The sequence below is a fragment of the Pteropus alecto genome, unplaced genomic scaffold (assembly GCF_000325575.1).
Source record: "Pteropus alecto unplaced genomic scaffold, ASM32557v1 scaffold21, whole genome shotgun sequence".
Classification (NCBI taxonomy): Eukaryota; Metazoa; Chordata; class Mammalia; order Chiroptera; family Pteropodidae; genus Pteropus; species Pteropus alecto.
The window spans coordinates 3151150-3175868 of NW_006436282.1; the positions used below are offsets into that span (position 1 = coordinate 3151150).

General features: G+C 37.1%; 1 protein-coding gene across 5 annotated transcripts in view; it reads left to right on the plus strand.

The window, feature by feature from the left end:
- DYNC1I1 (dynein cytoplasmic 1 intermediate chain 1) overlaps nucleotides 1-24719 on the plus strand; it is a 277262-nt gene that overhangs the window by 30428 nt on the left and 222115 nt on the right. For 2 of the 5 annotated variants that reach the window (XM_006911921.1, XM_015589426.1), the window contains exons 3-5: nucleotides 4919-5033; nucleotides 7754-7844; nucleotides 20559-20618. In XM_006911921.1, the coding sequence (XP_006911983.1) occupies nucleotides 4919-5033; nucleotides 7754-7844; nucleotides 20559-20618 (266 nt within the window). Of the gene's footprint in view, nucleotides 1-4918; nucleotides 5034-7702; nucleotides 7845-20558; nucleotides 20619-24719 lie in introns of all 5 variants that reach the window. The other 3 variants (XM_006911920.1, XM_006911922.1, XM_006911923.1) reach the window with 3 other exon arrangements.

Sequence of the window (24719 nt, forward strand, 5' to 3'; positions counted from 1 at the left end):
ATTCCTGGGGCTACCTAGTACTGGAATTAGAGTCCTGTCGTCTTAGTTTCTTCCTTTCTGTGCTGTTCTGACTCTGTTCTATGGACTCCCATGGTAACACAGAATCATAGTCTCCCATTTCAGAGTTTTTAATTTAAAATATCCAAACGAAGCCAGATTTGAGGATCCACTGGACTATACATCTTTAAAATTTGCCTGGCTTTAAATCTTGTCCCTTGGCAATCTGCCCCTCCCTTCCCCCCCACAAAGATCAGTTCAGTCTAAGCACCTTTTGTAGACTGAAGACTTGGTTTGTCTGAGCAGCCGGGGCTGTAAGACAGAAGGCAGTAAAACTCAGTGGTTATCACAGAGGCTTTCGAGTTGAACATGGCTGGGAAACCTGGCTCTGGCCTTCACAGAATGGCCTTGAGGGGTCTGGGGCCTCTGTGAACCTGTTTCCCTTCTGTAAAATGGAGAAAAGAGTAGTGCCTTCCTCACAAGTTCTGAGAGGACCCAGGAGATACTGTAGAACAGTGAAAGACACAGATAAACCGGTTAGTAAGAAACAGCCATCACTCTGCTCCTGGGATCAGCTATCAGAGTAGGAGAATACAGTCCTATAGACTGGCTGCCTCCTTTCATCGCCGTCCCTGCTGGTGATTCCATTTTCCAAAAATACCCCGTTATTGTAAGGATCTTATAATTCAAGGGCCCTAGTTTCCTGGGATTATAGCATTTTGTAGCTGAAAAGAACCTGGAAGTAATCTATTCTGATTTTTCTTTTTCAAATGCTCTTAAGCCCCAGAGGCCAAAGCCTTGTGGGCAGCCCACTTTTATCTCCAGTCTCAGGAAGGGACCCTTCTAGCTAGTTGTCCAAAGCAGAAGCCTGGGATCATTCTTTCACCACCCCCCTTCCTCAACTGACAGTGATCATCAGGTCCCAAACAGACACAGCACTCTTTTTCTCTCCCTTTCTTTCTCCCTAGAATCTGCATGCCAGCCAGACTCAGCCACTTGCATATCACCTGGGGGCCCTGTTCCCTCTTGACAGAGAGTTTGTGAATTTTCTCCTTCCTCTACTTTTGCCTTTCTTCTACTTCTCTCTATTGTCCTTCACTTGACTGTTAACTACATGTCTTTCAGTGCTCATCTAAATGTCACATCCTCCCGAAAGCCTTCTCTGATACCTTTTTGCATCTATGACTGAGTTAGTCCTGCTCCCTGTCCTTGACCTTATCAAACACCATTTAGCACAAAAGCATTATATTTGCCTCCTCACCTGTCTTTCTCTTATAATAGAGTACAAGCTTTTGAGGACAGGCTGGATATTTTTCATCATTGAGTCGGTATCTAGCGTAGATCCTGCCACTAGAATAGGCCTTCGGTCAAGGATTATAGAATGGACGAATGAGTGAATGAGTGTATACATAACTAGTTAGGGCAGATCTGAGGTGCTGGTCACTGACATCCTTCCCACACATCTGAAATTCCTTTGTACAAATTTCCTTGGAAATTTGATCCTGAGTCTTTGGGATGCCCTCGTCAACTGGCCACTGTCATTGACTCCTAAGTTTAAGATTTTCTACTTTTTATGTTGTTTATGGAGAGTTAGACGTAGCTTTAGCCTTATAGGTTTGATATTTAACTATTTAGGCTTATATTGCAAATAAAACAAATCTAGAAAAAAAAGGGAAACAAAATGCTCTTTCAATGCTAGTCTGAGTAGCTAGTTTTGCCATGACTGAAAACTAGTGCGAATTGGGACCACCCAGGTTGATTGTCTCCACGGAACCCAGAAAACTGTGTACATGTATAAAATTACCACTCTCTGCTCCTTTGGATGTCAACTGCTTACTTGGTTGTGGTATTATGGATGAAATCTGATTTTAAAGTAAATATAGTGGCCACCATTTAAGACACAGACCCAATTTCATGAAAAATTGCCTTTAATGCAGTGAGGTGTTCTTAACGGGGCCACCCTGAAGTTTTGTCCTGTCCTTGGCCTTCTGCCAAACTGCTGCAAGGTATGATGGACAGAGGTTTCCTGGCCTGTCCTCACTTGTTCCTCTAATAACCACAGAGCTGTCTTTGGAAAAGTGACTGATAATTCTCAGTTGGTAATTTTTCTTTCTTCGATTATCCTCTCTAGGTCTTAGCTGTGATTACTCTACACAAATAGAAATATCATTGGCTGAGGAAAACATCTTTAGCATATTTTTAAATTATTAATACTGTGAAATCACTCCTTATTGAGTCATTAAAACATATTAGGATTCTGTAGTATTTACATGGAAAAAATCAAGAGTTTCATGATTAGGGCACTTGGTGTAGCTGTCTTGGATGAAGTAACATAGTTTACTTTAAGGTGCTATTTGGTGACAGATAGGACTGCCTTTATTTCCAATAAACCCCAGTTACCTAATTTTGCATTTTTCGTGGTCAACTTTGAATGTGTTCATAGCTTTCCTAAGCTTATGTTACATCCAGATGGACATTTGTCCTTATTAATATATGTCATTATATTGCCTGTTTCCTGAAGGATTAGAAAAGACGGAAGGCAGGGAATGAGTTGTAGAGGTGCCTTGTATTGTGGGAGTGAAATTTTAGAGCTGGAGTTCAGGTGAACTTTATTTGCAGAATATATGGTTATGGATGTTAACCTGTGATTTACCCTTTAGTATGTTTCTTGAATGATTAAAGTTAAAATAAATTTAAAAAAACAACAACAGATTTTGTGCCTTTCTGCATAGGTCATACATGACAGAAAATTATAGATAATATGCCCTAAGTTTATTCAAAAGGAAAAGATTAGGCAGATCTTTTTCTGTTCACTCTCTATAAGCTGCATTAGAACTTCTCAGATTCATCATTGGCACTCTGTTGTCAAATAAATTTTTGTTGAAAGAATAAGGAAAGGTTAAAGATGATTTTTTATTTTTTGATCCTAGAACATAGAAATGGTTTTGTTATGAGCATGGAGTCACTGGAAGTTTAGGTGACTCCTCACGGTGGTGTTGTAAAGGGGCTTTCTGAATGGGGTCCAGTTGGTAGAAATTGGCCTGAATACTATGTCATTCTAAGATTCTATAGCGGTAGAATAACACTTACCAAAAGCAGATATTCATTCATTCATTCAACACTTTTTTTTTTTTTAAGCATCTACTATGTGTCCGGCCCTGATCTAGACGTGAGGATATAGTGATGAACAGAATAAACACACATCCGCTCTCAGTAAAGCCGATAGTCCAGCCATGGCTTAACTATTATAACACTCAAACTATTCCATATTGGCTAAGATGAATTTTGCTTGCTTTAGTTTTTCATTTGTATTTCAGTAGCTGCTATAGTAATTCCCTTTTCTTTCATTTCTCCCCTTTGTCTCCCATTCTTCTTTTAACTTTATGATGTGAATGTTGATACAGATCTTCACTCTGCAAGTCCCTTTTCTCAGTTCTGTCTTCGCCTTCGTTGTATGCATAAACTTTGAAACTTGCTCCAGTAGTTTAAATGTTAAAATTGGAAAAGAACGTGAACTGTGATATCTTCCCTGATAGAGATTAAACTGCCATTTCAGAATTTTGGAGTGCTCAAAACCCTCTCGTACTCTCATTAGTCCCTATTGACCTCCATAATGGCAGTTTTCCCTCTACTGACAGATAGACTTCAAAAATATCAGTGCCTTTTAAGCCTGAGGCAAATAACAACAGAAGTGTTGAGCTCAGAACTATGTACAAAGATTCATTTTGCTTATTATCAGGGTGTAGTTTACCGTCTGGGAGTTAAGTAAAAATTTGCATGAACTTTTTCTGCTTTAGATGCTAAGACATAAATTATGCTTCACTGCTTTGCAACGTACTCTGCATTCCTGAAGGAGGTAATATGCCTGTTCAGGTGCCAAACTTGCCCCTAGGAAGGAAGGTGTGTCTGATAACTGGATAATTTGCTTTTGACAAGCTTTAAGGCAGCTTCACTTCTGTAAACTCACAAAGCTTTCTTGTGAGGTAGCTGCACATCAAATAGGATGTTATCATGTTTCAGACTTGGGGCAAATAAATGCCTTGTCTTAAGAAGTAACTGTGTTATGAAAAAGAAAAAAGACCTTAATGTTTAATAACCCGAGTCCTGCTGTTAACCTTCTTTAACCTGTATTCTGACTTGTTACTGTCCTGTGAAAATACAAACTGGCATAGGATCTGACTATAAGAGGCTCACATACAAAATGTGGTTTATTTTTAAATAGAATCTGGAAAAAGAAGTTCTTCTAAATGATTTTTTTATTCTATATTTTTGACGCATTAATTTTCTCTTTTTAGTTAATATGTATAATAGAAGCCTATGAAAGTCAGAATTAAGTAACGAGACATCAATATCGTTCACATGACTTAATAATTAGATTTTAGCCTAGCTTATTTTAAATCATGATAAACTTAGATTTACTGAAACAAATAGCGTATTTTACAGTTACAGATTTTCATAACTAATTTTACTTTTTAGTCAGATCCCAATAATACCTTGTTTGCATAATTTCAAACATGGAGCATGAATATTACAAACACACACTCCCCGAGAACTGATAGTATGTTTCCCAGAAGGGACAAGGGGCGTCTCAAAAGCAGACGAAATTTTTAAAAAATTTATATCCCAGTTAGAAATATTTTGTCTTGATGGTTTCTTCCAAAACTTGTGAGAGAAAGAAACTTTTATGCCATGTGACAGAAGCAGGAAAAATATTCAACCAGCAGAGAAAGCACTGGGTTAGTAATTATTAAATGGAGCAATTACAGTGTTTTTTTTTTCATCCTTTATACACATGGTCATATCTATTTAGGGCTTTGGCCTGGTCTTCACAGCCAGGCATTTACCATTTTCAGTTTCCGCCAGGAAAAGCATACATTTAGTTCTGTTATTAACTCTTGTTACTGGCGTCTACTTTTTAAAGGCTGATATGCAGCAGAAGAAGGAACCTGTTCAGGACGACTCTGACCTGGATCGCAAGCGCCGGGAGACAGAGGCCCTGCTGCAGAGCATTGGCATATCCCCGGAGCCCCCTCTAGGTACTTAAAAGGGCTTTGTGTTATTTATTATTTCCTTAAATTCGACTTGCACGGGATACACCATGTCCGACATTTACTATTCTTTTTCTTTTTTTCTTTTTCTTTTTCATTTTTAAAGAAGTTCTGTGGCTTATGGTTCAGATTATTTATTTTTGGAATTGAGGGGCTGGAAGGAGAAGGGACGACAGGTTGTATGTAGAGTTGTTAGCAATTGGTTGCTTATTGACTGATTATATGGTCAACCGTCTCCACTGTGTTACGTTAGATTATTTTATACTTGCTAAACGGGTTGCCACATGGTAAATACAAGAAATTCTGGAATTTTTTTCTTCAGTTATTCTTTATTTCCATTGCTGAATTCCAACCGCTCTGCCAACCTAAATACTGTGAATCTGGTTATGAATTTCATAACCACCACAGGCATAGTTATTCCATGCTGAAAATAGAATGCTCAGTGGGAAAGTTGAAGGAAAACCTAAAATGCTGACAGATTAGCAGCTAACTAACAAGTTTTATTTGATTCTATTGTATGTCTTGGTTTCATTGTTAATTGGCATTTTCACTGCAATACCCCTCTTCCAACTCATTCATTCCTAGTTAATTGTCCATGATCTCATTTCATTACTAGGATTTAGATATTGAACTATTTGTTTTATTTGTGTTGAAGGTACATATCGTGGTTTTTTTTTCTGTCATTTAACTGTGTATCTCTCATGTGAAGTTATTTTTTTTTCTTTATCTGTTTGTTTTCCTGACATTTCAGAGTAGTCCTAGAGTGTGCATAAAATTACATGATATGCAATATAGTTTAAAAAACTTGAAAAACAATACATATAAATAAAGACAATAATAGTTCCTTTAAAAATGGTTTGTTTTTCTTTAATTCTACCATTAATTTTATATTAAAATAAATTCCCATTTATTTCCATGGTCACTTAAACTAAGAACAAAAATTATCCTATGTACAAAAAAAGATAAGTATTTACATTAATGTAAATAAGAAAAAACAATATATAATGAGCCTGCAAATTATTAAATATTGTTGGATATAATTTAATATGTACACACAAAATGAAAACACCATGAAAAAGCATTTTATACTCAACTTTGATTTGTAGTAGGTAAAGTCATATGTCTAACAATGATATAATAAGCCCCAATTAGATGTCAATAATCTTGTTTAGCTTCTTTATGGTATGGAAGACGTAACCTATGGGATACTGATGGACCTTCTTCAAGGAGGTTGACAAACTTTTTAGTACTTAGTTGATGTGTGATATCAATTGGACATATTGTAATCAGTTGTATTTTTGCCTCAAAGTAGTCTTGGAAATTCTGTTACAATGTAGACACTGGTTAAACATGATAGTAGTATGTCCTGTTCTCCCCTACCCAACATAAAACCAGCAATTAAACTTTAAGAACAAAACAGTTTACTCTCCCTAAGCCGTGTCCACATTTTGAATTATCCCTGAATCCCTATCAACAGGTTCTGGCAAGGGTGGACTCTATTTTCACTTGTCATTCATCTCTCTGACTTACCCTCTGACTTATTGCAGAGGATAATCAGTGAATTAATTGGGGGACCACATGAGAATTCCTAGTTTCTTGACAGATCTGCCACTTGTGTTATAGGATTTGGATAAAACAGTTAAATCCTTTACCCTATTAAATAAATAAAAGGAAATTGCACATGATTGAAACCAAATGGGAATCTACACTCATGAAATGAAGTTTCTTTCTGCCCATATGACTTCATTGGCATGTGTGATATTGAGAACCCGTTGAATTCGTCTGGCCTGGAGCCATCTTGGCTCTTTGGTGCAGCTTCTATCTGAGGGACATTTGGTTTGTATCTGAAGGGTAGAGAAAAAAAAATACACTTGAATTTTTCTTTAGCTTGCTTTTATTATTCTTGCTCTCAGATTTTCAGCTTGCACTGACCTCAATCTTTGACCTTGCTTCTCCTGTCTTCAGAATGGCGGTTTACTTACGTGAACACGGCACTGCCTTCTAGAGCTGCCAGAAGCAAAGGAACACAAGTCCCAAACACAGTAAACAGTACAATGGGATGAAACTAATAATTAAATGTAAAAATAAAGCATCCTGGCATTTTCCTTTGTTTTGAAAGAGATTTTTAAATTACCAGGTTCAACATTTACCCTTTCTCTATCTGTCACTTAGTTTCTCAATAACAAATACAGTTTATGATTCACAGAAGATCGATTTCCCTCCAAATGCAGACATACAACAGACTCTTTTGACTCTTCTTGACTATTTAAATTATCCAGAATCACTTCAATCTATTTTAAAATTTTATAGACACTCCATTTTATTTTTTAATAGGTCACATCTATGCTAACAAAATAAAGTGGAGAGTTAGAATTATTTGGAAAGTTCATACTAGAGAGATCTTTGATTTAAAGTATCTGGATAATTATTTTAATTCTCCATTTTACTTCGTTAAGGTGGACATGGCCTTAGAATCTCTAAGTTCTGTCTAAATTCATTTCAAATTTTAATTTCCAAAATATAAAAAATTCACTCGACTTTCTTCCTTTTCTTTCCTTTTTTTTCCCCCTTATCCCATCTCAATTTCTCCTGGCCATACTACCACTTTTTAATTTGGGCGCATTTGTTTTGATTTGTCTGACACTGCTCTTCTCCAGTGCAGTCGCTGCATTTTTTAACATGGGATACCTGTTATTTTCATTATTTAGTCCCAACCCCTATGTCTCCCTCCTCGAAATCAGCGAGCACTCCCAGTGAAGCTGGAAGCCAAGACTCAGGCGACCTGGGACCATTAACAAGGTAAGAATTGTCTCTTTACAATGGTCATTGTAGGATGTCAATTAAAAAAAAAAAAAAAAAAAAGCCTAAAAAAATCATACCACTGTTAAATCTTTGTGAATAGAACACTGAAATGTTCTAACCCTAAATTTAATTTTTCAAGCAACTTCTTTGTTTGCTCAATAGAGTCAACTAATTTGTCCCTCAAGTATTTTTATTATTATTACTAATTGTGATCATCAGGGTTGACTGCTCCATTTTGTGTGTCACTTGCCAAGTTTTTATTACACTATGTCTACTCAAAGATTATGTAACTTCTGAAAGCAGATACAGATATTCTCTAATTAATATATGCGTGGAGTCATGGTAACTTTCTTAATTCATTTGCCTTCACCAGGATTCCCACATGCAGGTGCTCATAGGCAGGTGATATAAATGAGTGGGGTGTGGCATCCTGTGGCAACTGAATTATAAAGCACTCTATTTATAAAGGCCAGATGGTCTCCTCACAGCCCAGGCTGGTTGAACTCATGTGGGAATATGAACCCAGTTTTTCCACATCTCTCAATTTTTCACGAGAAGCTAAAAATTCAAGAATTTATGTAACAATCTCCTAAATGTTAAATGTTAATGACTTTGTTAAAAGTGGTTGTGGGCCGGATTTGGGCTGCAGGTTGGCAATTTGTAACCTCTGTCTTTGACTCTTAATTAAAAAAAAGTCATAAAATGCTTTAATGAATCTCAGATAAGAGAAAAAACAATCATCTACAGTACTACAATTCCTAACAAATCAGCTTTCGCCTTGTCAATCCTTCTTTACCTGTGTATATTTCTTGCTACTACATGTGTTTCTGGGGGAGAGGTATATAATTTTGCATTTTTCTTTTTTCACTTAACACATTATCATAAGCATTATCTTCTGAAAGTGCATCGTTTCCCTGTAGGCTGAGGCAATTTTGGTAGAGAAAAATATGGAAATGAGAATAGTCTGGTATTAGCCTGAACTGTAGGGTTCTTTTTTTTTGCTTTCTGAAATCAGCATGTAAGACTGGTATTATATCACCCATATCTGCCTGTTGGTTTGTTTCAGACTTGAGAATGTATTTTGTTTTGATTGGTCTTTTCAAACCAGTGGACATTGCTTCCAATTTGAGAAGAATGAAAGTAGAGGTTTTTGTGGGCACCAGGCTGGTTTATTTTAGCAAATCGCCTTCGTGATTTGGGGCAGCACATGTCTTCTCTCATATTTTGCTTTGAACACTTCAAAGGTCTTTGAGGGGGAAAAAAGTAATAATAACACACTTATGTAAGATCTCACATTTATATAAGAGCTGGCACAATATAATCACATTCTAGAAGGTCCATTGGTCTATCATTAAGTTAATATATTTGCCTCTTTCTTTATAATGATGGTGTTATGTCATTAAGGATTAGCTTTAAGGGTACAGTTGGCAGCATTAAACTCGGTGACTGTGCTCACAGTTGATGAGCCCTTTTGAAAACTTTCTGGAGAAAGCTGACTTACGCCGTTAGCCTTGTGGGTACAGTAGCAATTGTTCCTTCTCAGAGAACATCACTCTTCATTTCTTCCTTCTTCTTACATGATTTTTCTTTTTTTTTAACTTAAGAAATCACTTTGGAAGAAGTGTTGCCCACTCCTGCCCCCCACAAACTCCAACTAGCTTCAATTCTTTATAGGAATGTTCTGGCAAGAAGAGACAACTAGAAGTCAGTGGATAAATCCCTTGCTAAATGTAAATTTCATAGGATTGAAAGAAAACTGGCACTGAGGAAATGATTTTTCAGAAAAATAGCACAAAGTTTGCTTAAGGAGAAGGTATTGGGAATAGCTTAGTAGATGTTGCCCTTGTTTTGAACTTAGGAAAATTCCATGCAAATTTATGTTTTTGCTTTCGTAAAATAGATATGGGAGTTAAATTTCAGAATAAAATTATATTTGTTTTTAAAATTTCACTTGGAATGTCTTTTTCTGTAGAAGAAATATCCCTGAAACAATTACAATTAATTTTAACACTTCATAAAACATGAGACTGGGAAAAGAGCTTGGTAATTCCTAAGAATATAACTCTATCTCATAGATTTGCCTATTTGTGTGGAATTTGGACTCTCTGAGAAATGGAAAATCTTTCAAATGATAACATAGGAATAAAATTAACATTTCTGGTCTTAACTAAGGTTGCACATAAATTCTGTCATTCATTTGCCAAAATTTCAAACCAAAACTAAAATTTTCTTTACAGAGTCAAATTGCAAACATTTCTTATATAACTCCCTGTAAGTGGTTAATTTGCAAATTGGCATGCTTAATGTATCCTATTATAAAGAAAAGGTTAAAATAGCGCTTTTAAAAAATCAAGTATAACAAAATTCCTTTTATTAATTTTTAAAACGGTTAATTTTTTTAAAATGAGTGACTGGAGAGTTGAAATATATAATAAATTTTCAATTATAGTAGTGTGGTTTAATTTTTTCAAACTTAGAGTATCGCAACTTATTTTGCAATTTCTGCTCCTTTTGTTATGGCCCTCTTCTTTACAGTTTACATTTATAGTATTTTACTTTTAATCACTTTTGGTAAAACTAATTAGTCATTGCACAGCTACTAATCATATTGGGCAAATACAAACTCAATATTATTAATAAAACATTTGAAAGACTAGTGTTACTTAGAAACATAGATGTAGAAAGTCCTAAATATACTATATGCAACTGGAATCCAGCACAACATTAAGGGGATACTATGCTGTGATTAATTTAGGATTGATTTAAAAACTCAAAGATATTTTAGTATAGGAAAAAAGTGTTACCATAATTCAGCATATGAAAAGATCAAAGAGGGAAAACAACCATTGTAACATATACTTAAATGGTACTTGAGAAATTTAAACATCTATTACCATATTTTAAAACTTAGTAAACTAAGAATGGAAATATTTTCTCTGTATGATAAAGAATAGTAACCTCAAACCAATAGCCTACATCTTTTATACACAGGGGTGAAGCATTTACTACTTCATAGCCCTTAAAGAAGAAAAGAAGAATGATTTATGTTTAGTTGAATATAGGTCTTCTTTCTCAGGAAATGACAAGTTCTTTTAGGGCAGGGAGTAAGTGATATTTGAGGTTGTACCCATATAGTAGGTATTTGATAAATGTTTGTTGAATGAATCTAGCATTATCCATATATATGTAGATATATATAGGATATACATATATCACTATTTGTATGATACATGATACCATACTATGCAAACTGTCAAACATGTTTTTCTAATCAAGTATCTCTATTTTTCCATTTTAATACATTTTCATCTTATTTAATTTCTACACTATCTTCAGATTTTCCCAATTATAACATAATTCCATTTGTATTTAAAATTGATGCCTGTCTTCCCAGCAATGAACGTCTATTAACCAAAACCCTTATATCTATGGAGTGAGGTCCCACTCAAGGAGACCTAAATGCAGTAGATGAAGAAACGTTTTTTGAAACACTGAACAGGGGAACAAAAGTACAAAGGGAAAGGATTAGAGGTCACTTAGGCTTTCAGCTCCATGTGTACTCCAGGTTAGAGTTTAGGACAAAGGTACAAATGTCTGCATATCTTCTGCTGCTCAGTTTGAACACTAGGCCCCCGTATAGTTAAACTTCCCATTGACAGACTACTTTGGTAGAATGCAGACATTTGATAAACTCTGCCATTCCCTGATCTACTGCCTAGTGAACTCTCAATTAAGGAAATTAGAATAATTCGTTCATGGTCAAAGTGTGCTTGCAGCACCTGGTTACCACTGTCTTTTCTCAGTGATTCCAGTGGAGAAAATTGTGGTACGTGACCACATGGGCTTAATGCCCAACAGAAAATCCTTGGGACTTTCATCTTTATCCAGTCAGAGTCCATAGGATCCTCTGGGACTACATCAGCTTCAAAGGACTTTTGGTGGCATCACTGTCTTCTGTGGTGCTCTGATGAATCAGGGGCCAAAGCGAATACAATAAGGAGGTTTTAGTAAAGGTGAAAAGGTACAATAAAAGAATGTGACAAATTGGAGGAAATTTAATAAGATTATTAAAATTTTGTATATACAAAATTCTTTATCATTATGTAAAGAGGAGTCGACGGGATGCTACCAGCTAATTGGACTTCAAGGAGACCAATATCACTGATTCAAGGCTGGTTAAAAGGCAGTCTCTTTGAAAATTAAAATAAAATGTACACCATATGGTTTTCTCTTTATGTAGCACATTGACCGATTAAACATTTTTGATATCCCTCTGTCTTCGGGAGAGTGTGCTGTGTATACCCATACGGTTATAGTAGCACAGTAAGCATCTGTTTTAGCAAGACACAGCTGAGCTTTCTTCCGGAGAAACTGCTTGACAGCAGCTCTGTGTTGGGAAGTCTTAACATTTCTTTTTTGAATCCAGCTCCAATGGACTCCCTGTATGGCTTATTGTGGTCCATTCTGTTTTTAAGGCTTTGATGTTAGGCATCAGGGAAGATTCTCACACAGTAAATTAAGAAAAAGACTTTTAAAAAATAGCCTGATATTAATATACATTGCACTGTTCTAATTTTATTCTTAACATCAGAAAATCTTTATTATCATCATTGCCAGTCCTAAGGAAGGAAATAATTGAGACTGGGAAGTAAAACATTAACTCATTATTTAAATGCCATCCTTGATTAATTGATATCATGTTAATGATTGAGACAGATTGAGTGATATGCTGGATTTTAAACTGTCCTAATTATTCAGTATATTACTTTTAGAAATGGCACTCAGAAAAATAGATATTTGAGTATGACATTACTAGAGATTATCTGTTTGGCACTGTGGTCACATTGGCCCAAAGGGTTTTCTTTATCTAATTAGTGACTAGTGCTTTGTTTGACAGAGAAATTTTGGGACTTGGGAGCTCAATATTCTGTCCTCAAGCTGTTTCTCCAACTTAGAGAGAGAAAAAAATATAATGTGAAAAGTTGGGTTCCAATGCACGTGTTTCAGAGATGATCTAAAGTTGCTAAGTTCATTTGGTAGAGAAGCTAGTAGGACTTCTCTTTTTCAGCATTATGGTCAGAATTTTTAAGATAGGCTATCCTTCAATGTGGAAGTGAGTCAGAAAATTTTACTGGGACTGTGTGGTGACATCATGTCATATGACATTGAATTCCTTGGTAAAGATGAAGGGAATCGGGTAGATATGCCCTGATTTATTCTTTCATTTTTTTATATAAAGTAAAAACTACTTCTTTGGGACTCAACTTGCCCTAACACTTCATACCTACCTGCAGAAAGGGCAAGTCAAGACCGTTTGTGCGTTCATTCATCTAGTCACTCAATAAATAGTTGAGAATTTATTGTGTGCAAGATACACAACAAATGTTAAATGTTAAACCTGCCTGCAATATGCAAATAGGAATTCTTCTTACTTCTAAAGAGTCTGCTTCCTGTAAATTAATGCATATTAGGTACTTGATAAATGTACCTATTGATTTGCTTGTGTGTGTGTGCACACATACTTATGTGCATGCACAGCTTGCAAAAATCTGGGTAGGATGGATGTAAGATGAATGTAGGCATGAAGACACAGGCCAAAGCAAGGAAATTCAAGATTGCTGGGCACATGACTTGAAGGTGGACTTTCCTCGAGGAGAACTATGGGCAGTCGTTATAGGACTGAGGTACAAGGCGACGATTTTCTTACAGAAACAAGGCAGAAATCCATTTATTGGGCTCAGGGCAAACTGTCAGTGGGACTAGCACTGTGTTTGGCTTGATGCTGAGGCCCTTGGGCTTTGTAACAGTGCTCATTACCTCCTACAGACCATCTTCAGACTTGGTCTTAAACCCTGATACAGGGCTACTATTGAGGTCAAGTAGATTATAGATTGGCAGAGAGAACTGGAATAAGAGGCCCAGATATTTCTCTATTCTTGTCTCATAGAAAGGCAAGTTATTTCTGAATGAGGTTATTGAGGACAAATATATTTAGAGAGCAAGCCATTTGAGGTGGGCCTTAAAGAATGCACATGCTTTGGATAAGTAGAAATAGGAAAAAGGGTTTCCAGATGATGGGACAGGCATAAACAAAAAAAGATGGGGGAGTCTGGGTTGTAGAATACATTTTACTGAGCAATAATAAACTGAAACTGGGAGATAAGTATCACCTTTGAGATAGTTGAGATCCCTGGCTCCTTTACCTGGTGGTTATTTATTGGATTTAATTAGGAGTTTGTTCAAAACACAGGTACCTGGGCCATAGGTCTGAAGTGAGGTCTGGGACGCTGCAGTTTTTTAATGCTTTTGAGAACTGAGGGCTAGTTTGGGGAACCACTGGTTTGAAGAAAAGGACTGAAATGAGGGTTGCGGGAATGGAAAAGGACACAAAAGAGCGATGAGACAAGGAAGGTGAAATGGCTTTGGTGTGCGGATGGATATGTCTGAAAGTCAAGTGAAAAGGTGGGAATTGGAGCTCAATGGTCGTCAGGACTTTGGGGTTATTTGTGCAGAAGATCTTTGCACATGACGGGATCGCCGAAGGTTAGAGTACAGAAGTGGAGGAGAAGTAACACTGATTGGGAAATGCCTATCTTTGTGGGTACGAAAGAATAAGGGCCCTGTTAAAATTGTTCTTGGGATTTGATGATTTTGAGGTCTCGCCAGGATCACCACCACCACCACCACCACCACCACCACCATCATCATCATCACCACCACCACCACCACCACCATCATCATAAAACTGTCACTATTTGCAGATGACATGATACTGCATATAGAACCACCACCAATCATCATCATCATCACCACCACCACCACAGCCACCATCACCATTATTTTTGTTATTACTATTATTGCTTGCAATGTTTTATTTCTGTAGGCTGAGTTCCTGGAAGTAAAACCAGTCCAAGAGTAATTCTGTGTTCATGATTCTTGCTATATATTGGCATATTGCTTTCCAGAACTGTACTAATTTTAAATGCCACCAGCAATGTATGAGAGTGCCTCAACCATATTGAGTGTTAGCATTAAAAAAATGACAGAACACTGCCTTCCTAATATTTATCAGATATCACTTCCTTATAACCAAAGCCCACAAGAAGTAAGAGCAAAGACCTTCTTTAGAGAAGAATTTTAAGGCTTTATATTCTAAGGTCTAATAAAGGTGGAAAGAAGAATGGAAACCACCAACCTGGCTATTTTGGTAATAGCTGCGTAGGAAGAAATTAACCACTCAGCGAGTAAAGTACATGCACCCCGGACATCATCTTTTACTTCTGAATTATGCTTTCAACAGATGGCCAGGGATTGTTTTTGTTTCATTTTTGTTTTTTGAATTTCTACTTCACTCTATCTAATAAACTGAAACTGAGCAAATAAAATTGGACCGATGATAGTGATGAATTGACAGACGGTTTGAAGTGCAAAGTTCTATTAGTTTCGTAGTAGGTCGCTGCTAATTCAAAGAATTTTGAGGTTCTGTCTATTCTTAAAAGGAGTATTAAAAACAAATTGTACCCCAAATTGTATACTGTGACATGGTAGGCCTTTTTAGCTGAGATGCTGGAGGCTACATTGTCTGGCACATTTAGAGTCAAATAAGTGAATGATTATTTTCCACGATGCGGGAAACTTCTGTAACCTGGTATTTGGAAACAGAGTTGTGAAATGTGACGTTAATTGGTATGTCTAATCCAATTTTGGGCTCATAGAACCATGATGATGTTCCTTAGTCCAGAGCAGGAAAGAAATTATTAGGTCGTTCAGGATCTGTGCCAACAGCAGGATCCCTGTGACAGATCAGAGATCCTCCCTTAGACTCTCAGAGAGTTAACCCAAGAAATAACCTAAAACTGATCAATGCAGACAAATGCAACTCTTAAACATAAGCAAACAAATAAAACCGGGATAGTTTCCCATGAAGGAACACTGGACAAAATCAATTGACCTTTAGGAACAATTACATCAGTCACAAGGGGTTCGGTTGGCCATCAGAGGAATTCAGGAAAGTGGAGACTGGCAGCAGTGAGGGCGTATGTCTGGCCTTGCTGAATGATGTAGACGCAGTCGGGGATAGGGAAGGAGGAGTTGTATCAGCTCTCCTTGTTCTGATTCCAAAGGTACTGCTACTCATCTGGCTTCCCAGGAAGCTGGCCATCAAGGAGAGAAGACTTTGTGAGGCTTGTATAATTGCTGTGCTGGCAGTTATTGTTCTCATGATGAATTGGTAAATTGGCATGTAAAATATGACAGTCTTTTTAGATGTAGTAAACTAAATCAGCCACCTAAGTTTAATAAACTAGGCACTGATGAAAGTGAGTTGGTTATGTTCAGATCATACCCCATCCTTCAAAAACCAAGTTGAATGGAATCCCTGGTCTTTTCAGAGGGAGAGTGTCTTCCTGCTCGGGCTTCTAAAGGTTAATAAAAGTACAGTCCAACACCAGGCTGGCTGGCACGGGGTAAACACTAACTGAAAGGAAATCATAGCTATCATTATTATTAATTTTCTGATGGCATTTATTTTTTTTCAGCTAATCTTGATTGAAACTTTAAACTGTACCAGGCCCTACACAAGTGATAAGAACTACCTTTCCTTGTGTATGTTATCCGTATATCATTAGGTATAAATATTTATGCCTCATTCCTTTACGAAAATGTAAGATTTTTAAGCGCAAGTCCCATGTCCCACAGCACACCTGTGGTGCCACTTACATGATATATTTTACTTTCTGCCTTGTTCTGCTAAACTATTTATGCTTTATTTTTCTATAAGTGTGGTAGTTTCCTTGAGAAGTCTTTTAATCATGTAACATAGTATTTTTACACATTAGGCTCCTTAATTAATATTTATTGAATGGGTAAATGAAGATTGTTATGAAAAATATTTTCTCCCTGTATGCATTGATTGGTCTGTTCCAAAAATGATTGAAAACTAGAACTAATATACTATAGTAAGCAGGGTGATTTCTATATGAAAATATTTTGTATATTATATCCATATATATATTTACTTAAAACTTCACTAATTCTTTCATTTTAAAAATAAATTACCTAGTAAGGTTTCAAACTGTCCAAGAAATAAAACTGTCCAAAATAAAACCATGATTTTATTTTCAGTGATACAGTAACTTTGATAAGATGGTTGGAAATAAGACCTATGTCAATTGGTTAAATAAAAGTATACCAATCGGAGAAGAGAAAGCTGAAAGGCAGTTTAATAATCATCCAGTGTTTTAAAAGATCAGACAGAAAGGACCTGTAAGGGACTCTAGGCCTGTATCCTCGTTTTACTGAGAACGGAAGACTTTCCTGATGACACAGTGTTTACCAGAGCTGGGAACACTAACCCCACTCTAGGCCTGAGCGGGGCCCTCTCCAAGGTGCTGCCATCTCTGGAGAAGTCTTTCCACCAGTTTTCACAGAAGGAATTCAGCAAAAGTTTAACCCACCTTCTTAGGCTACCTTTGGAAACACAAGCAACCTTTGCCTGTTTATTGTATTGCTTTAAGTTCATTTTTAAAGAAAAAGTGCCTTCTGTGCAAGTCTGACCACCCCACAGATGATAAGGGAAAAACGAAAACTAGCACATGAGGTAGCATCCTTGGCTTGACTCCTTACCCCGCTGGTCATTACTGACAATAACGATGATTTCTTTTACTGAATACTATATGTGTGATCAGGGGGCGACGGTGGGGGGCGGGTGGCGCAGAAGTGTGGTAGGTCAGTTGCATAGACCACCTTTGTTGTTCTGGCTGAGTAAATGCGAATGTCAGACTGCTAATCCGCGGACCTCTTAAGGGAGTGATTCTGATGGAATCATCATTTTTACTTCTGAAGGGTTACAATGAGTTCAGGTGAGCTGTCAGATATTTAACGGAACAGCCGGACCTCCTGGGGTCTGCCACATTCTTCACCTGCCTGGGAGAAGAGGAAAAGGTCAATAAAGGTTGTTCCATCAGAAACCTCAAGGCAAATTGAGGGCAAAGTATTTGATTCCACCCCTTATGAGGGAATGTGTCTCACAGTCAGCCAGAGCCAGAGGCTGCTCTGCTGTCTACAACCAAAGAAATGCCTTAATGATAAAAGGTTTGATTCCCCAGAGATATGTGAATGGCAAACACGAATTGCCGTAACTTCTACCATCTGAAACGAGGGGAGGGGTCAGTGTCCAGAATCAGGAAGGGCTGCTTTTCTTGAGCAGAGACTGAGCCCAGGGCAGTGGTTCTCACCTCTGGCTGCATATTAGAATCACCTGGAAAGTTTTCAAAAACACAGATGCCTGTGTCCCACCCCACACTTTCTGATTTAGTTGGTCTGAAAGTGGTCTGGGTCTGAGACCAGGCTTGAGTTAATCATGTGTTTAGATGCTGGTATATTTGAGGATCAGTGATACTTTGTATCTGCTGACTAATGAAAGCAATAGTCCAGCCTTGTCATTGCCTAAAAGTGGTTCCAGGATCAGCTGTAAGCATTTTCTGGGATCATGTTAAAATACAAATTCTCAGGCCCTGATCCAGATCTACTGAGTCAGAATTTCTGGGGTTGGAGACCAGCATTCTGTATTTTAATAAGACCTCCAGGTCATTCTGATCCATGTCAGAGTTTGTGAGCCACTTAAATTTAAGCCCAGACCTTGCTACTCAAAGTGTGGTCCACAGACTATTGGCGTCTGTATCCCCTGGAGCCTGTTAGAAGTGCCATAGACCTACTAAATCAGAATCTGCATTTTAATAATATTTCCAGATATCTGGATGCACATTAAAGTTTGAGAAACTCTAAGAAACAGTGACCAGTTAGTATTCTCATTGGACTTTAGTGGTCACTTTTTCAGAGTATTCAGGTAAGGGGACAAGAAGAGTACAGCCAGTGTAATAAGAGAAGCTGTGACACTGCATTCTGTTACCTCTTCAGGAAGAGCTTATGTGACGTCTGTCACGTAGGTAGGGCATTGACTCAAAGAAACCTTGGTAGTAGTTATAGTGGATGTATTAGTAGTAGGGGCAGCTACTGTTTATCAATTAGTTACTTTGTGCTTTATAGGGATAATTGTATGTAATCCCTTTAGAAAACCAGAGGGAGACCATCCATCCATCTATCAATTGATTGAACTAATAGTGTATTATATAAGCATGTATGCCGGGCAGAGTTGTATGCACATATCTCTGTAATCTAAGGATATAACTGCTGTTACCATTATGAGGCTTAAGTCCAGATCAAACAACAAACAGTAATAAATGAACTGCTATATAATAAATATAAGTGCTGTGGAGGTAGTAAAACAGGATAAGAGAAAAGGATAAGTGTGACAAAGAAGTGCTACTTGAGATAGGGCAGCATAAGGAGAAAACCTCTCTGAGCAGGTGACATTTGAGCCAGGGCATGGACTAAGCCAAGGCATGATGAGCCACACAGCTCCTCATGGGAAGAACATTAAGGAGGACACAGGACACATGGAGGGAGGTGGACAGTGGTTAGAGATAAGTTATGAAGATAACTACAGGCCAGGTCATAAATTGTCTCATAACCTATGGTAAATCCTAATGCACAAGAAATGGAACAGGGCTTCTCATACTTTAAGGTGTCCACGAATTGCCTGGGACCTTATTAAACTAGTGTGGTGTTAGTGAGTTTGGGGTGAGACCTGAATCTCTGCATTTGCAACAAGCTTCCAAGAGATGCTTATGCTCCTGGTCTGTGGGCCACACTTAGAGGAAGCACAAGAGTAGTGCGTTGAGAACTCATGCAACATGCCCAATGTCACAAAGCTGATAAGTTGCAGAGGCAAGATATGAATCTCAGATGTCTGACTTCAAAGTCCCTGCTGTCCATCAGTTGCCTGCTAGATAACCTCCTGCCTGATTCACCTTAACTGCCTATGTGCAAAGGTCTGCCCAAGAAGGGTCCTGTGTGCCCTCTGTTTACAGAAGATCTATTTATCCCTTCTTATTTTGAAGGAGAAATAATAAGAGAAATTGAAAGCCTGGGTAACTATTGATACTTTGTGCTATTTTTTTTTTGGTGTTCAAATAGTAAAAAGATGTAAGATATCCCTGGCATTCCCTGGCATCTTAGAGACAAATGGTATGGCTGGAGACCATCTTGGTGTAATATATAAATAAAAACACCAAAATACCCATGGTCCTTGAAAACGAATGCATGATTTTGCAGTAGCTGACCAGAGGGAGTCAGTCATTCTTCAAGCCCTGCAGTCACGCTCCATCTGGCCAGACTCCCCAGATGCTCCTGCTCTGGTCCATTTGCACACTTACATTTGGTTCTCTTCACTGCACGGGAGATGCGTGGTGCTCCCAGGTGCGGATAGGCTCTGGGGTGTCGGAGATACGTGAAACAGGTTACATGTTCAAATCAATCAAGCTTCAGTGAAAAAAACAAAACAAAAAAGGATGGCGGAGGGTGTGGAACTTGAATATTTAGCTCTGGGCTTCCTTCCAGGAAAACAACCATAACTTCCAATATCAAAGAGATATCAAAGGAAAAGATGGCTCCTTGTTTCCTCTTGTGCTTGATATTCACAGGGTCTTCCTTGCACCAGGAAATGGAAGGGGTGCGGGCGAAGAAGTGGGAGATGTTCTGTGTATGTATCGTATATGCCATTGCCTTGATGATGACATGGTTTGGTTTGGTTTGTTTCCCTCCCCTTTTGTTAATTCTCTGTGTTCTTTTTCCTTTGTGCTGCACGATTAGGACCCTGCAGTGGGACACAGACCCCTCAGTGCTCCAGCTGCAGTCAGACTCAGAACTTGGGTATATGTCTGCTCTTTTGTTACTCCTTTTATTATTTCTTCGCTACAGTTGTGTTGGAATGCTGGAGCTGTCATTGCTCTTGTTTTTTGCCCCTTTTGTTGAACTTCCAGTTCGATAAGTTTATTTCCTTGTGTTAGATTTCCTTATAAAGTTCAGCTTTGAAGAAAGTCTCTCTTTGTGGAAAACACCACAAAAAGATGGCTTTTGGTCTCCCCTTCTTAATTCCTATTATTGGAAAACAACCCTCCCCCCAAACAGAAATGCAAGCACATGCCCACACCTCTGCTTCAAGGTGGGGCACATAGTTCAGCGACAGGAGATACGTTTGACTTTATCCTAACCATCGTCCCCCTTTACTAACAAGTTGCCTTAGGTTAATTTCTGTTTAAAATCAGTATTAAAATGTTGTGTCTTGTTTGGTTCCTTTCCTTTTTCACTGTTTTGGGGACTCACAATAAGCATTTCATTTGAATTGAGTTTGAACATATAAATATTCCTGTTAAAGAAAAAGCAAATTTGTTGACTTCTTCAATATTAAGAAATCTAAAATATTTGATGATGGGTAATGTCTCCTATATCAAAATGATCAAAAAGATCATTTTTTGGCGGGGGGAGGGGGTATGGAAATGTGTTGTCACAGATTTAAAGATAGTTTCAGAACTGAAAATGTGGTATATATGTACAATGGAATATTATTCAGCCATAAAAAAGATTGAATTTCTGCCATTTGTGATGACATGGATGGATGGACCTTGAGGGTGTTATGCTAAGTGAAATAAGTCAAATAGAAAAAGATAAATACTATTTTGATCTCACTTATATGTGGAACCTAAAAAAAAATGAAAAAACAAAACTAAACCTGTGAATAAAGAGAACAGATTGCTGGTTGCTTGAGGTGGAGGGTTAGGGGTGGGCAAAATGGGTGAGGGTAATCAAAAGGTACAAATTTCCAGTTGTAAATAGAGCAGGTCATGGGGATGTATTGTGCAGCCATGACTGTAATTAATAATGCTGTATTGCATGTTTGAAAGTAGTTAGGAGAGTGGATCTTGAGAGTTCTCATCACAAGAAAAAATTTGTAACTGAATAGTGATGGATGTTAACTGGACTTATTATAGTGATCGTTTTGCGATATATACAAATATTGAATCAGTACTTTGCACACCTGAAACTAATATAATGTTACGTCAATTATACCTCAATAAAAAACTTCATTCACAAAGAATAAAACACTAGGCATATCCTAGAAACTTGATTGATTTCTCCTTTAGGTTTGGAGTTAGCATGGTCACACATGAAATAGTGGGGTGCTTATACCAGCTTGTGCTAAAGCTCAGGAGAGCTGACTGTGTGCCTCTCTTCCTTACTTTGCATTCAGTGGTGAAATCAGATTGAAATCTGCCATGGCAAGAGTGTTTACACTACAAAAACTGGCAAATGCTCCAAACCAGGGCTTGCCTCCTTTCCCCTAAGCCAGTTATTAAACATTTACCAACATGTCATCGGGTTCTGCAATATGTAAATAGCAAACGTTATTACAGTATTTTATGAAACTATTATTTTTTTATTTCTAAGTATAACCCAATGAATCCCAAAAGAGGCTTTCTTTATTTATTTATTCACTCACTCACTCACTCACTCACTCGCTCACCCACTTTGAATTCCTGAGATTCCTGGGCATGTATCTCTGGGTTTATATCAATGTCAGTGACCACTATCGGTGTATGAAGAGGTCGAAAGGCTTTTTGCATGTTAGATTCAAAGCTATCTGCCTGTGTCCCTTTGTATATGCAAAAGTTCTTGGCAGACTCGCAACAATGCTAAACCAAGGAAATATCCTAATGATTCAGTAACTGATACACTATTTTTTTAAACATTACTAAATTCTTGGCTATTTGTTATATAGTTCATTGTATGTTATATTTCAATTTGTATTGTTTAAGTAACTAAGAAATATGGCTTAAATCAAGCAGAGAAACAATGAATATATAGTATGCTATGGTTCAGGAGAACTTCAGAGGGCAGTTCTTTACTATATCATTGCATTTAAAAAAATGAAGATGGAACTGGCAGAGACTCTACCTTATGCATGCAACAGATTTTTAGACAGATTGTGGCATTGCTATATTACACTTGCTGATGTGGAACAGTTAGGAATTTTCCCATTTTTATCTCTTTTCCAAGCAGAAACTCAGTTGGCTATGCAGATTAAAACTTGTGACTCATTCTAGGGAGGTGGCATATCTGTGGCTCCCACACTGCCTGCCACATTTTACTTCTGAGTGGACCCAGTGAGTCAGAGAGAGACGAGATGTGAGACTTTCTGTTCACTGAGTAGTTTATCTTAGAGAGTTTGAAAGGAACATTCAGAGAATATTTGAGAGAGGAGATTATTTTAGCCATGTTACAATTTCAAATGTCGATTTAATGAAAAATTTTCTCTTTTTGGTAGTCCTTATATGCAGAGCACTCTTTCTTTTATACCTGACTTTATGAAATACACCTCAGGTAACAAGATTTTTCTAGAGACAAATTTATTTCCTCTTCTTAATGCTTGCCATGGCATTGGCCATAACTCATAGCCTGCTCTGTCACTCGATTTTTTTTTTTAAAAAAAACCAGCTTTATTGAAGTATACAATTGACATAAAAAACTGCACACATTGAAAGCACTCAAATTGATGTTTTAACATGTACACACAACCATGAAATCATCACCACTATCAAGATAATGAACGTATTCATCATCCCCAAATATTTCCCATGCCCCTTTATAATCCTCACTCCTGCTTCTTCTCCCCTTCTCCTCAAACAACTAATCTGTTTTGTGTCACTGTACTTTAGTTTACATTTCGTAAATGTCATAGAAATCTAATCATGGAGTAGGTGCTCTTCTGACTGATTTCTTTCAGTCAGAATAATTATTTCGAGATTCATTGTGTATCAGTATCACTTTTTATAACTGAGTGGTATTCTCTTGTATGGATATACCACAGTTTGTTAATCTGTGCACTTTTTAATGTACATTTGGGTTGTTTCCAGTTTTTGCCCATTACAATTAAAACTAAAATGAACATTCATGTACAAATTGTATTATGGTCATATGCTTCCACTTCTTTTGGGTAAATACCAAATAGAATGGCTGAATCATAGTGGATGTACATTTAACTTACGATTCTGTTAAACTGTTTTCAAAGTGGTTTTATGGTTATACATTTTCTGTAGCAGTGTATGAGAGCCTCAGTTCCTCCATGTTCTTGACGATGAGTAATTTAGACTTTTGAAACAAATTATTTTTTTAAACCATTATCAAATGAGTGTCGTGGTTTCTCATTGCGGTTCTAATTTGTATTTCCATAGTGGCTAATGATGTTGAATTTCTCTATGTGTTATTTGCCATTTGAATATCTTCTCTGATGAAATATCTGCTTGAATCTTTGGCCCTTAGTGTTTTTGAATTGGGTTGTTTTGTTTTATCATCATTATTAGAGTTCTTGAGAGTTCTTTATGTATTTGGGATACAATCCTTTATTTGATATATAATTTGTAAATATTTTCTTTCAGCCCATGACTTGTCCTTTTCATTCTCTTAACAATGTCTTTTAGACACTTTTTACTTTTGACAAATTCCAGTTTACAAATTTGTTCTTAATGGATCATGCTTTTGTTAACATAATTTCAATTTTTAGTGCTTCTTTAAATATTTGGTAGGATACAATTAACCTGTGAAACCATTTGGATTTGGAATTTTATTGTGAGGAAGGTTTAAAAGTACAAATCCAATAACTTTAATAGCAGTGGAGCTATTGCAGTTATCTATATTTTTCTGAGTGAACTTTGGTAGTTTGTGTCTTTCAAGTAATATATCCATTTCATCTCCATTGACAAATTTATTGACCTAGAATTGTGTATATGATCTCTTATCATCTTTTAACTATCTGCAAAATCTTTAGATATACTCACCGTACTTATTTCTGATACTGGTAAATTTTGTTTTCTGTCTTTTTCTTGTTATAAGTATGGCTAGAGTTTTATCCATTTTTATTGCTTGTCTCAAAAACCAGCATTTGGTTTTTTGATTATTATCTCTTTTATTTCATTG